General features: G+C 39.4%; 1 protein-coding gene across 1 annotated transcript in view; it reads right to left on the reverse strand.

The window, feature by feature from the left end:
• The window catches only part of SYBU (syntabulin), a gene marked incomplete at both ends in the record, with an annotated part of 46,977 nt that overhangs the window by 21,790 nt on the left and 9,277 nt on the right, over positions 1-15,910 (reverse strand). The window contains one exon of the mRNA XM_081325622.1: positions 2,093-2,293. Coding sequence (XP_081181748.1) covers positions 2,093-2,293 — 201 coding nt within the window. The remainder of the gene's footprint in view (positions 1-2,092; positions 2,294-15,910) is intronic.

The raw sequence follows: 15,910 nt of genomic DNA on the forward strand, positions 1-15,910 counted from the left end.
GCTAACTTTTAACACCCTAAGCATGGGCTTATGCACGCCACAAAGCTGGAATCGGTGATAGCAAACATATGGATAAGAGCTGTCTGATCACACATCTGGATTTTATTCTGCATGTGATTATCCAAAACAGTTAGCTGAAAAATAAGTGGGAATGAAAACAGGTGAACATTTCTCAGTAACAGATTAACCATGAAATGAAAGCTATCTTTGAAATCTTCAGTTAAGAATGAACAATGCAGGATTTTGGTAGGTGTGCTGCAAAGCTATTATCCCCAAACAGTCAATTATTCCCCTGACAAGGCCTCTATTCAATTGAGCACATTCTGTATTTAGCAACAAACATTATTTGTACCAGATTGCTGATCCCTGCAGCTGAGAACAAAAAGCAGCAATTCAAACACTATTTTTAAAATGTCAATTTCTGCAAACGTTTTGCAGAATATTTTCCAAAGAGGGGAATGGAATGCTCTTGAATCAGTATCAAATCTACCATAGCATCCTACAGACTGTAAACTCTTTCTGCAAATAAATGGCCACAGTTTTAACATAAAAAGGTGACATGATTGTTCAATCAGTCTAAAAATAGTTAATAGTCTTTCACATTCAGGGGGGCATTTTCAATTCATTTGAAACTTCCAGTCTTCAGCTGTATTTGTATTTTGGATTGTTTGGATTCACTTTATTTAGAATAAAACCCCCACATCTCAATAATTTCAACAGATCTAACCCAAGCATGACTTTAATCAGGTCAAAAGACTGCAAAGTTATGAAATTAAGCTCACTGGGAATTACTTTTGAGAAGATATGCACAGAATTTTGCTGCAAATGATAAGAGTGGTAGGATAGTTGCTTAACAAATGTGCATCACACAGTATTTTATCTTCCCCACCAGTTTTGTCATCAGAGATCTTCTGATGTTAATTTATAGTGAAGACCAGTCTGACATTTCATAGGGCTCACTTCATCAGAAATTATCCATATTAATCAATGGAGTGCAGACATTCACCCAGTGAGACAAAAATGTGTTTACTACTTTGCAAAAAAGCAAAAAGAGTACTATATGTATTGCAGGTGGGAGGACATCTTATAGAACAGCCAGATACTTCATCCATGTCCCATGTCCTTTTTGGAGGAGTGCAGGATATAGGCAATCTGTAGGACCTCTCAAGATGTTTGGACTAGATAGCCAGAATTAACCCTGGTAAGGCAGTGCCTGATGTAACCTGGTGGCATTCCATTAAGGATCTTGATGATCAGCATTCCAAATTTCATCCAGAAGCTTGTGAATAACTTCAAAGTTGCTTTTATCCAATATATGGATTTAATTGAATTAATAAATAAATAAATTTCACCCGTTTATCTGGCCACTGTATTCTGGACCAATTGTAGTTTTCAAATAATCTCCAAAGGCTTACATGGAGCACATTAGTCTAAATACCTGGAGACTGAGATATGAATAACAGACACCAAGGGTGTAATCCAGGTTCAGGTAGGGTGGCATAGCAGCTAAAGTTGAGCAAAGATCCCCTGGCCATCACTTCCACTTACTATTGTGATACCAAGAGGTATTATATATTGCCACCCCCATAAATGCCATGAAAAGCCTGAACTGGTGTATGAAAGTTGTTAGAGTCTAGATGAGATTAAACAAGCTCTAACTAAATCCTACCAAGATCAGGTTGGGTTTTGTCAATGAACATCTCAGCAATCAAAATCTCTTGGTATCACAACAGCATTTAAACATTACCTTATATTAAGAACAGATCTGTAAGATTTCAAGCATTGCCTTTTTGCTACCCAGTTTCTGCTTTTAAAAAACATATTCATAATAAATATGTATGCTCCATTCTGTATGTAACTTCCAAGTAAAAAATACTTTACACAAAGTACTAAGAACACCAAAGTGTACCATGAAAGCCAAAAGCTCTTTCTAAATTATAAAGATACAGAAGATCACAAATATGTATACATGCAGACTCTCTTTGATTTGCTGTAAATGAATTTTATGGATATAGTTCAATAAAATTTATCTTGCAAGGAAAAAAAATATGTTTTTTTTTTAAAGATAGTACCTAAATAGGCAATCTCTTACCTGGCTTTATGAGGTTTGTCTTTGCTTCCTTTTTATATCGAGCTGGCTGATGAGTTCCATCTGCCACTGTTCCTGAATTAAATTTCTTTCTGGCATAGTCTCCCCCATCACTGCCTGTACAGAAAGCAATTGGACTGTTTCCAGTATCTGGTGGAGTCTTAACTGGAGATACTGATTGGCTACTGGGGCAACCTGTGTCATCTGAAAACAAGAGAGGGGCAAAAGTTACTTGTTGGGTATCTCTCTCTTCCTTCTCCTCCTCTGTCACAGGTCCACTCTGTAAAGGCATTCTGTAAAGCAATGAAGCATGGCGTCCTGGCTGGAGTTGAATGCCTTTTTCTTTTCTGTGGAACATTGCTGTGTCACCATTTGATAAGCATCTTTTTATTCCCCACAGCAGTAGCTTCTAGTTCACCCACGTTTGAACTATGCTCTCCAACACAGAGGGACAAAAATGAAGTATCCGTCAGCACCGAATGACAGGCAAGCGGGTTTATTTCCCACCTCACTCACTCAAAATGGAGTATTATGTGATGGAAAATGGGATAAGGAAATATGTATCAGAGTTCATGCCATCCAAGGACTTCTCAAAGAACCAGTCCCTGGCTTCATGCGCTGTGTACAATGAATGGCATGAGAAAACACACTGGGAATGCCACAAAGACAGGCTGAATGATTGAAAAGCCTTGCGAGATCCAATGACCACTGACAGGGTTGCTGACAGCATGGTCAAACTGAATGGAGCAGGTGTCACAAATGAAGTACTACAGAGATTACAACCATTTGTTTGGTGACCATTCAAAGTTACAACAGCGTTAAAAAAAGTTTTTCACACTTACAAATGCTACAGCATCCCCGTGGTCACGTGATTCAAATTCAGACGCCTGGCAACTGGCATGTATTTAGGATGGTTGCAGAGTCCAGGGGTCATGTGATCACCTTCTGACAAGCATCTGAATTTTGATGCTTACCAATGGGGAGACCAGACTCCCTTAACAACTGGGTTGCTAATTTAACAACTGCAGTGACTCACTTAACAACTGTGGCAGGGAAGGGGGTAAAATGGGGCAAAATCCGCTTAACGCTGTCTTGCTTAGTGACAGAAATGTTGACCTCACTTGTGATCATAAGTCGAGGACTCTCTGCACGTTAGCAAAGGAAGAACAGCTGAAGCCTACGAGCATATTTTCCATGTTTCTGTTGAGAAGAAAAGTCTGCCTTTATTCCACAAGGGTTTTCAATAGATCTAAAGCAGACATGTCAAACACAAGGCCCGGGGGCCGGATCCGGCCCGCGAAGTGGTTTCATGTGGCCCGCGAAGCCATCCTGGAAAGAGTGACGGAACGGCCCCCTCTGCCTTGGCCCTGGCCCAGAGACCCTCCTTCTGCCAGAGACCCTCAGATCTGTCCCACTCCTGCCCAGGCCCCCATAGGCACCCTTGATGCGAACCATGTAGAGCTGGCCACGCCCACCCAGTAGGCCACACACACTTTAGCCACGCCCACCCAGTAGGCCACACCCACCCAGGCCACACCCACCCGGCCCCCTGAGGGCAACCGCAATGCTGATGCGGCCCTCAATGAAATTGAGTTTGACACCCCTGATCTAAAGTAACCAAGAGGGAAGCTACTTTTTGATCACATGCACCAACTTGCCTGCTGAAATTCTGGTCAAAGTAAACAGAGAAGGGATTGGTCTAACATCAATTCTGAAACAAGAAATGATCCGAAACCAAAGAAGCCGGACAGGTAAATTGAGCAAATATAAATGTCTTCTATCATTGCTAAGGATGTACAGCTTGTTTTTCATGTACAGTTTGTTTTTCATCTTGTTGTACCAGAGTGGCTAACCTGGGCCTCTTAGAAAGTGCCCATCAGATTCTCAGTGACATTCTACACATGCGATCCCAGTAGTCTATGCTGAAAGGAAAGGAGAATGCATGAAGCACCCTTTCTCCCTCCCCCCGCCTTGTTTCTCAACTTTGGCAACTTTAGGATCCATGAACTCCAACTCCCAGTATTCCCTAGCCAGCATACTTTATCAAGGAATTCTGGGAGTCGAAGTCCATGCATTTTAAAGTTGCCGAGGTTGAGAAATATTGCACCAACGAAAGCAACTCCATATCTTTGCATTTTGAAGCTGGTAGCTAGCAACAAATCTCTATTCTTTTCTTTAAAGGAACAATACAATAAAGCCTCATAGATTCACCTTCTCACTCTGGAAAAAACTGCTTACAATAGTCATTCTACTGCTTGCCGCTTTGCTGATTTTCCTCAGTTCTTTAAGATTCAGTTATCTGTACCACCAGTCACTAATCCTCCACACCCTTATCATTGCCTACTTCTTTAAAATATTTGTGGCACCCAGTACTTGCATTGAGGTGAATATGAGAAAACATTTCCACACAACTAGGGATTGTGCTTTATTAGGTAAATTGGAATATCAAGGAATCAGGTTGAAAAGGGGAAAAAAAAACCAGAAGATGAAGTTCCTTACACAAGGAATGTAAGGCGCCTTTCAGTTTTCCAATTTGGAGTCCTATTATTTCAGAAAAGAAACATCTTAAAATGGTTATAGTCAGGAGTCTTCAAATTACACACTAGATTATGTTCTTCACAGTTTAACTCAGTGGTCTCCAAACTTGACAACTTTAAAACTTGTGGACTTCAACTCCCAGAATTCTGAATTTTCCACAAGCCTTAAAAGTTGCCTAGTGTCAGAATCCATTTATATCACATTCATAAATGTATGTTTAAAACATTATCCCCCCCATACGGATTCTGCCATCTCCCGAGAAAGGAGGAGCATATGTGGATTCAGCCTGCCTTAGGTTATTTCAAAGACCAAGGAAACCTTTTGAACTAGGGGGATCAAAAGGGAGGGGGAGAGGAAGAAGGCAATAACCATAAAGATTTGAAGTTCCTTTTTTCCCCCCATGAAAGGGTTGACATGAAGTAGAAGGATGGGGGCTGACCAAATGGGGTTGAGGGAAGGGGGGTTGAACTGGGTACCCTTTATAAAATTTCAATTTGTAAAACAATACTAAGTCCTGTCTTGTATTCTCACAACCAAACATGTCCTAGTAAAGATTCCTTTTGGACTAGAACTGACTCCAAGAGTTTTTGTCTTCCTAAGACGTGGTTTGGGGTGGGTCCTGACACCTAGTTTGAAAACCTTGGTTTAAATCAATAGATGATTTACACATTCGTTGAACCTATACTGGAAGTCAATTTTACAGAAGTGAAATTCTTAGATGCTTTTAAAATGTTACCCTGTCTGGGCTAAGTCACTAGAATCTTGGGATGCCTTTCCGGTCAGCTTTTCCCAGATTAATTTTTGAAACCTGAAGTATGGTAGATTTAAGGATCACACTGCTTGATAAGGCAGCTCTTATTATGAATTCTAAAAGCCTAAAAATTGCTAGAATGGGAGAAAATCAACAATATGACTCAAGCCATAAATATGTAGCAGATCCTGTTTATTCTTTTATCACTTTCTTACCTCAGTTATAACAAACATAGCTTCTCATTTTGCAGCAGAAGGAATGGACAGACCTTATGGGCAGACTTTATCTTAATGGGTTAGTTTGCTCTCAGGCCCTTTGCCTTTCTCCTTGTCAGATCTAGCTCCAACACCTCCATAAGCCCAAACACAGCCCATCTCTCTCGCCTGCCTTCCTTCCTTCCTTCCTTCCTTCCTTCCTTCCTTCCTTCCTTCCTTCCTTCCTTCCTTCCTTCCTTCCTTTTTCCTATTTTAACAGCTCACATTGAGGCTATTGTGAAAAATGTAGATAATGGCTACAGGGACACCTGACAGCAGCAATATAGGAAAGGTTTCATCGGAATAAAAGGGGGTTCCAAGTAACTTTTAATTGGTCTTCTCAATCCTGGATCCAGCCCTGACTTCTATTACAACTAAAACTGCTTCAGTTCTGCAGCTTTCATGGACATCAAGCTGCTTATCATAGGGACAAAGCGATCTTGGCACAGAAAATCATTCTTCACTTGGCTCATGTTATTAGTGACCTTTTTACATACAATAACTCAGCAGGCTTTTGAATTCAAACTACAGACAATCCAAAGATCTGTTGCATACAATCACTTTTACCAATCATTTTATTGTTATTTTATCAAACTATATAATGAATACCAGGCTGGTGTATAAACTTCTTTTTTTCTCCCCTCCAAATATTCACAGAGAAAACATACATCAGTATAGTCATGTTCCCTCTTCCATTCTGCCAGAGGACATTTTTTCCTCCCTGTACATTAGTATCAGATGAGCATTTGATCACTATGTCTCCTGAAGGATCAAAATTTTCACCATTACCAAAACAGCAGCTGCACAACTCCCAGCACTGTCGATCACTCAAGTCAAAGTCATTCAGTGACTTAGACACAGGTTACACTGCTGTACATAAAAATGCCAATTGCAGGGAAGGATAAGTCATTTTTTGGATATAAATTTACACGGGATGATTTCTCTTTCTGAACAGAAAGTAAGTTTGAATTTCCCTGTCAATCTCTGAATGGTTTCAAAAGATTGAAATAGTATCAACAGATTACCAACTTCTCTTAATTATATTGCTGAAATGAAAGAAAACTGGAGATCATCAAGAACAATTCTAAAATTGATCAGAACTGGATGGAATCAATGGAATAAATCAATATATATATTTCCAACAGTTCCAGTTAATCATCCTCCAGATTCTAGGACAAAATAAAAGTTCCAACAAAACCATCATAGTTTGTCTAACTGAACAACTATCTGATGATTCTGATTGGAGATACCTTCTGCTTGAAGGACTGTCAGCTCCAGAACTATTTAAAAATAGACATCTTAGAGAAAATAGCAGCTTTTAAAATGTACAGTTATCATCCTAGATAGTTCATTTTCTCTGAAATTTGATACCCCCTTGAAACACCTGGAGTCACATCTTTTAAAACTTAGGAAGACCCTTAATTCAGTTCTTTTCTCTTTATAAAATGGAAGAAACTTCTCCTTTTTTTCTATACTTAGATTGTGCTTTTTATACAGTATTATTACACTGTATTAGGAAATACTGATTATTCTGTTGTTTTGTTGTCAATATCGGTGATATTGTAGATTTAACTTCCAACAAATTTTTCATGGAGGTTAGGCTGAATAATATTAGTTGGATTAAAATTATTAAATGAGCTTGATAATAGAGTAGAGTAAATGAGTAAAGTTTGAATTCAGTTTATATACTACTGATTTGATATTTCTATTTATGGCACCACATTGATTGTCAAGTATACAGGATATCTGTATTTTTATTTATTATTTTTTTTAAAAATTAAGTGCTCAAATTAATACATTAAAATGCATGTGCATATAGATGGAACCCCTGCTCCTGGAAAACAGTGACACTAGTTTTCTGAAAGCTAGGGGGATTTTAGTTTTTGTTCTTATTTTGCATAACCAAATTTTATGATGCAATATTGTGATAAGCTATTTTTGTTAAGAATTTAAAATACTATCAGTTTCTGTAAAAACACATCAGTGGAAACGTGAATCCTGGTCAATTTTTTAAGGCATTGGATTCAGGCCTACATAGATAGTCCTTAACTTACAACCATTTGTTAACAACCACTCAAAGTTACAATGACAATGAAAAAAGTGACTTACAACTGGTCCTCACCCTTACAACCATCACAGGTTCTCCATAGATACAGGATTAAAATTTGGGTGCCTGGCAACTGGCATCTATTGATGGTTACAGTGTCCAGGGGTCATGTGATCACCATTTGCAACCTTCCCAGCCAGCTTCCAACAAGCATAGTCAATAGAGAAGCTGGATTTACTTAACAACTGTGTGATTCACTTAACAACTGCACTGATTTGCTTAACAACTATTGCAAAAAAAGTTGCAAAAACGGGCACAGCTCACTTAACAAATGCTTTGCTTGACAATGGACATTCTGGTCCCAACTGTGGTTGTAAATCAAGGATTACCTGTAGTTATCCAGCAGGGCTGGGGTTGGGGGTGAGAATGAAGTCACCCAATTCATAATACAAAAAATTGCTATGTAAAAATTCTATTGAATTGTAAGAGCAAATTTGTTTTTGCTCCAAGAAGTAGAAAACCCCTTCGTTCCACAACTGTCTAGAGCCTAAGTCAATACAATGTGGTTTTGACCAACCACAGGCTGCTCAAACAGCAGACGTTTGGGGTTTTTAAGTGCAGGGTAAATGAACATCTGGCAGACTGAGGCAGTAGCAGATGTCTTGTAAAGGACTGGACGTTTGAAGTCCAAGTTCTGAAATAAATGTGGCTTCAGCTTCAATTCAATCCTCTGTAACATGAAGATTACATTTATGCTGGCCATTAAACCAAAAGAAAGAAAATTGACTGAACTGAAATTCATTCATACATTGATGGATGGACAGGTAGATACAGAGACTGCTAGGCATTCAAACCACGTTTGCTAAAAGACATGCAGTAAAATGCAATAACAATAGATTAATAATTATACATGATTTTACTTAGCAATTAGACAACCCCTTTTGAATACTCCTGCAGTTGGAAATATAATTTTCAGTGTGCCTTCCAACAGCCCCGTAATAAGGACAATCATTAATGGAAGCTGCAGAGCACAAAAAAGGGGGAAATAACAATATCAGAAGAGAGTATGTTTTCCTTAAAGCTACTGAGTTTATGTTCAAGATAAAATCTAAAGTCCACCATCACAACTTACAGCTCACAGCAGCATCTCTTTCTTTAGCTTCACAGAGACGTTTGGCACAAATGGAAATGTCCTTTACCCCCCAATGCCAGCTTACCATTATTCGCCAAGATCTCCATTCAAAAGCTCCTGTGACCAGCTTACATTCTTCTTGCCACAGCGCCTTCACATTTTTCACCAGTGACTGCCCAATAAATCATGATGAGCAGTTGGCTGCCCCCACGGGTTGACTCTTGAGTGATTCTTGAAAACTTTCTCTCCCACACCTCCAAGTTAGCGGACTCTGTCGTCAGATCTTACCACCTGCCCCCAGCTTGCTAACATACGCTATCTGTAAATGGAACATGACTTATCTCTGGAAGCTTTGAAATGACAATGACGAAATTGTGAAGTCAGAACCTGGTCACAAGTGGGAACGAAAGGAAATGTAACCAGAGATAACTTTGCCCTTCAGAGTAAGGCTGGCTGAACCTACCACCATAAATTTGGAGCAAATCAGACTGCAAAAGGGAAAGAGAAGACTGGGGATGACAGCATGCCATGAATTTAACAGCATACATTTCTTTTCTTTTTTTTTACAAGAAAGGAATCTGCCAACTTGCAGCTCATGCAACTTGGCAGCACATAATTTTGGACAGCACAGAATGTTTTCTCTCCTCCTTTCTTTTTTCCACAAGGCTGTCAGTTACAAACAGTTCCTAACCAGTATCTGCTAAAATATGGTTGGTGGCTGTGGCACAAAGCATTCAAATTAACCTCTTACCAAAACAAGCCCTTCCACTGCCTCAATTCTCATGGAATTAAAGACATGCTATTATTATCTTCTCCACTCCCATTCCTCTGATGTCAAGATCTCAAGATAATAACAGAGACAGTCCAGGAGTTGCTACATCCTTAATCCTCAAACTAAGTTGTGATAAAATGCGTACAGGTACTACTTGACTTGCAACCATTTGTTTAGCAACCATTCAAAGTTACCACCGCACTGAAAAAAGTGACTTATGACAAGTCCTCACACTTGCAACATTTACACCGGCATCCACACAGTCATTGGATCAAAATTCAGGCACTTAGTAACCAGCATGTATCTACAACAGCTGCAGCATTCAGGACTCATGTGATTGCCATCTGCAATCTTCTCAGCTAGCTTCTGACCAGTGAAGTCAATGGGAGAAACTGGATGGATTCACTTAACAACCATGTGAAATACCTAATAATTGGAGTGATTTACTCTACAGTACAAGAGTGGCAAAAGAGGTAGTAAAATCCCAGATTAAGGCAGGGTGGGTTAAAGGGAAATCAGCCTGTTGAAATTAAAAAAAGAAACCAGCCTCATGTGCACAGGGACAGAAGCTTTGTGTATCTCAGAATTGCAAAAGATCTGATTGAGCAGGATGCAATATTTGGTTTCATTGTGCTCTTCATGTGATTGTTGAAGGAAACAGAAAAAGATAGTACAATATTTTTCCTTCCAAAAGGAGGATGCCAAAGAGTGATTTCTGTATTGTGGCAACTCGGTTTTGGGATGGACTCCCTCTGATGAGCAACCTAGCATGGACTTTCTCTATTTTTTTCTTTATTTTTTGCTGACCCAGCCCCCAAGATTTGAGGCTTGTTGTTGTTGTTGTTAGCTGCGAAGTCGTGTCCGACTCATCGCGACCCTATGGACAATGTTCCTCCAGGCCTTCCTGTCCTCTACCATCTTCTGGAGTCCATTTAAGCTCACGCCTACTGCTTCAGTGACTCCATCCAGCCACCTCATTCTCTGTCGTCCCCTTCTTCTATTGCCCTCAATCTTTCCCAGCATTAGGCTCTTCTCCAGTGAGTCCTTCCTTCTCATTAGGTGGCCAAAGTATTTGAGTTTTAGCTTCAGGATCTGGCCTTCTAAAGAGCAGTCGGGGTTGATCTCCTCTAGGACTGACCGGTTTGATCGCCTTGCAGTCCAAGGGACTCGCAGGAGTCTTCTCCAGCACCATAGTTCAAAGGCCTCAATTCTTTGGCGCTCAGCCTTTTTTATGGTCCAGCTTTCACTGCCATACATTGCAACTGGGAAGACCATAGCCTTGACTATACACACTTTTGTTGGCAGGGTGATGTCTGTGCTTTTTAGTGTGCTGTCTAGATTTGCCATGGCTTTCCTCCCGAGGAGCAAGCGTCTTTTAATTTCTTGGCTACAGTCCCCATCTGCAGTGATCTTGCAGCCAAGGAAAATAAAATCTGTCACTACCTCCATTTCTTCCCCATCTATTTGCCAGGAATTGAGAGGGCCGGATGCCATGATCTTGGTTTTCTTAATGTTAAGTTTCAACCCAAGTTTTGCACTCTCCTTCTTCACCCGCAACAAGAGGCTCTTTAGTTCTGATTTGAGGCTACAGCTTCACAAAAGCTTTTGTCCCTAGTGTCTCTCATCAGCATTACAACAATTATCCTTATGGGTCTTAACATACTGTTTAGGAACAAGGGTTTTAGATTTTAGATTAGAATTTTTTAAACCCATCTTGTTTTTATAAGTAACTCAAAGCAATGAATCTTCCTCCTATTTTCCCCATAACAACCCTTTAAGGTAGATTGAGCTGTAAGAGATTGCTTTTGATAGAAAGTGGTCCAAGCTTTTTTATGAATCAATAAATAATTGCCAGGGCTTTTCACTGTGCTTGATAAAAAAATATTAGCAGGGATAGTTAAGTCTCCCTTCCCTAACTTTGTTTTACGTCAGATGGCCAGGAGCTACATCGAGTAAGTGCTCTCCACCATTCAATTATTAAGATAAATCATTACTGCCCTTCCCCATTTCTTCGTGACAAGATAAAACAAGTCCCTTGAAGAAGTTTTTATGTTTTAAGAATGGAATGAAATAAGCCACCAGTCCCTTATGTTTTTCCTAATTAAACTGAAAGTGTGCCTTAATAAAAATTCCTCATTACAAAACAGTGATTCGACTTAAAGGAATTGGCTTCACACTGCTTTAGCTTTTGGGCTGTATCCTGTTTTCAAAACTCTGCTTTGATGTGTATGCATTTTAAAAGAAAACAGGTGAGGGGGGGGGGAGAAGGATGCATAACTGATAGGATGATTGATGAGCGAAACAGATGAAGGCAGAAGTCAAGGTCACTGGCTTGGCTTCCCAAGTAGGCATACACAACATGGGCATGTGGATAATCACTTATCAGAAGAGCTCGTGCTACAAAAAATCAGTCATGCAGGTGACACGTAGAGGCTTAAAGGCTGAATTTATGTAGTCTACCTCTAGAATATTCACTGGGAAACCTGCTAAATTAACAAGGCTTAAGAGTTTAGCATTCACAAAATCTTAGCCCAAACGCTCATTCTTATCAATGAATTTTTACTAGAAACATATGTTTATGGTACAGGTTTAAAACAATGAGATATATATCTAATAAATTCACCTCTTAAAAACCTGGCTTTTTTAAAAAAAATCAATACTAAGATGATATGACAAAAATAATTCCTGAAATGACTTTCTTCAGAGTAGCAACTGCACAAGTTATTAATTGACGGATTTGATTTGCAGAGCACCCGTGCCCAGAGTTCTTCAGTGATGGTATAAAAAAAAGCCCAATATCAATTAAAATGATATAAAACATTTTTAAAAAGATATTTACCTATGAGCATAGAAAGCATAGACTATATTTCCCATCATCCATTGCCAACATATTTTTATTATAGAGGATGCCATCTCTTAATGGATCAATGAAAGACAAAGACACATCTCCACAAGACAAATTAATTTTGAAAACGGTGGGGGAAAATAGTAGCCCAGGATGACATACCCAAGAGCAGCCATCAGCTCTGACAGCTAAATTAAATCTCTGCATCCAGTACAGCCTGTCACACTTTTTTTGTATATTACTCCAGAGGCACCTATCTGGCCACTGTAGGAAACAGATCCCTGTATTTGACAGGCTGCTGCTTTGATTCAATGATTCCCTGAGAAAGTTTCTTGTTGGGCAATCCTGTTCCTCATTTCTTGTCAGAAATAAGCCCTATTGAGATGGTAATGATATTACTATTTATTTGTATGCCTCCTTTATTATTTTTCCAAATAACTTAGAGGCAGCTAACATATCCAATACACCTTCCTCCTCCTATTGTCCCCACAGCAACAATCCTATGGTGTTAGGTACAAAAGATCCACACATTAAGGCCCAATTTAACTGATTTATTGCTAAACTGCCTATCCACAGGAATCTTCTAAATTAACAATTGCCGCCTGCTTGGAGTTAGATACGGGCCAATGGAATTAAAGGGGAGTTGGATACAAGTGTTGAACTAAAAGTGTTTTCTGAAATAGAATAGAGCTGGAAGGGACCTTTGAGGTCTTCTAGTCCAGCCCTCTGCTCGAGCAGGAGAACCTATACCATTTCAGACAACTGACTGTCTAGTCTCCTCTTAGTCTCTATTATTTCAAGTAGTACTTCTTGAGACTATGTAGACATTCTAGGCTGATCCCTCTTTTAACTCTGGCCCAGTTTCTAGTGCTGCTTTTCTTACAGTTGGATTGACAGAGAGTGACTGGCTCAAAGTTACTCAGCTGGATTTCATGGTTAAGGCGGAATGTAGCATGTTTGCTATCTCCCATAATGCAGCTGCATGTTGTCTTCTGGAACCATTTGTGATCTATCTGCCCCAGAAAACTGCAATCAGGACTGCTCTTAAAGTTTTGTTTTTTATTTAATTGCTTGGGAATAAGTCAATCCCTCCACAGATTTTATTTCAGCATTCATTATACGTTCTGACCAAATTTGCACCTTGACCATTTCCATTCTCTTGTTCCAGAAAAACACAGTTGCTTTGCACAAACTTTCTTCTATATATTTAATATAATTGATTTAAAGATAACTATAAAGGCACATATATCCACCTGGATAAATAGGCAGTCCTTGTTTAGCGACCAGAACTGGAAAAGGAAACCCGATAGTTAAGCAAAATGGTTGCTAAGTGAAACTGTGACTGTGCTTATGATCTTCTGCTTTCATTTGCTTTACAGATTTGTAAAGGTTGTAAATGTCAGGACTGGTTGCAAAATTACTATTTCATCACTGTTGTAACTGTGGATGATTGTGGTATGAAGCAGTTGCTAAACAAGGACTACTTCTTTCTAGCAAATGCATGTGTGCATATTTTGCTATAAATTCAATTCTTATCAAGATGTACTGTATAACCATTAATTAAGTTAACTTGTGTACTCACTAGGCGTCTGATTGTGTGCCACTTTTGAGGTGCAACTACTTCTCTAAAATTAAATTACTAATCTGCAAGAGAGCTCAGGCCTGAGCAGTGAACACAGCATTACAAAGAATACATTGCACATTTTATTAGAAATATCTAATTTGATAGGCTAATAATAGACTTAGTGATCTGATAAACAAAATTATAATGCTGGGACATTTAAGTACATTTCCTTTAGCGTCTTGCTATCTCCTTCTCGATCCCTTAAGGCAGGCATGTCAAACTCACGACGTCACGTGACGTCCTGCGACGTATCGGAACTTTTTCCCATTGCCAAAAATGGGATGGGTGCGGTTTCTCCGTGACGCTCCGGCGGGCCGGCAGTTTGACACGCCTGCCTTAAGGCAAATGGCTTAACTGTTCCAAAATGGGAAGAATTTCATTTTTATTTCATTTATTTGGAACAACTATCCTGGTAGAATTTAAAGCTCAGGTAGCCAATATGCCTCAATTGTTCCAAAGTGGCTGTGCAACTTATGATTAAAACAGAGCTAACACTGGAAAATAATCTGAAATGAACGAGCCAGCTAAATGTTTCTGCGGGAATGTTTTTTCTCAGCTTGACATATGAATCCTGCAGCTGAAATCCAAACCTAAGGGTGAAAAAGGGGTGGAGGAAGTAGAGAAGAGTATCTAATTCCTATTTATTCAGTTTTTCAGAATGTTAATACCCAGCTGGAAAGGGTCTGTTTCATTTGTTTTTAATGAAATCTAGTTAATGGGATTCACATGCAATGAGAATTGGCAAAATGACAATTTTCTCCCCTCTCCCCATTCCCCATCCTCGTGCACCCAAACAAATATGTCCTAGCATGGTTCCTTCTACCAACACCCCTTTTGCAGCATAGCTGAGCCTCAACGATGCTGCCTCGAAGTTGACATCAAATCTCAACTGTGGACATGTTGTGTGATCAGAGCATTATTGCAGAACAGAAGCTATCTAGAAACAGATTAAACCAGAATTTCAACTCTTCTGCAGCACACACCAATTCTGGATGTACTGAAGTATCCTTTAAGCCAAAGCCTATTCAGAGACTTCATCTAGGCAGAAAAGTCCAGATTGTAATTGCAACCTTGTACATATCATCAGGTTAAGTCTCACCGAGCTTGGCAAGATTAAGAACATAAGAAATATGTCTATAACGCTCTCTGAATTCTGATCAAATGGTTTGGTCTATAAGCATCAGAGCTGCCAGTGAACATAGCGATGGCTGGGCATTCTGGAGATGGTCATTCCAGTATATTTAGTGGTTAGTAGGTTGGGGACAGGTGGGGGACATTATTCAAAATGCTAAATACTATCACTAAACATCTTCATGGAAAAATTCTGCAAGCCAATCTTATTTTGTTATCATTTTTTTTTCATATGTAAGCCACAGTTACTTATGAGGTCACTTGCCAAAGAACAGATATGAAATGCAAGTCAAGCAAACATCCAATTACAGAATTCAGCAATGTTACTTCCTCTAAAAAGCATTGCCTGAAGCCATATCCTCAGGGCTAGAGCTGAAATAGCATGAGATGCAGATGAGACAACAACTTGTGATGCTAAAATTGTCAGGCACAAATAACCAGGAGGATTCACTGAGTTTAAAGTCCAGAAGAGTTTATTATTTCTACCTATACACAAGAACCTGGTAACTAACAGTCAAAGCTAAATTGGCTCTTGGTAAGGGTCAACAGAATTCATGAGGGAAGGAGCTAGACTTAGATCTCTTGTGGGAGCACAAAAATGTTCCAAACTAATGACACATTTAACTCTGCCCTCTGGCTTAGCCTGTTCTTCTTCCATCTATTACACAAATACCTAGGGCAATGCAAGCCTACAGTTTGAAAAATACAAAGGCATGTTATAACATTG

The sequence above is a fragment of the Vipera berus genome (genome assembly GCF_964194415.1).
Source record: "Vipera berus genome assembly, chromosome: 3".
Classification (NCBI taxonomy): Eukaryota; Metazoa; Chordata; class Lepidosauria; order Squamata; family Viperidae; genus Vipera; species Vipera berus.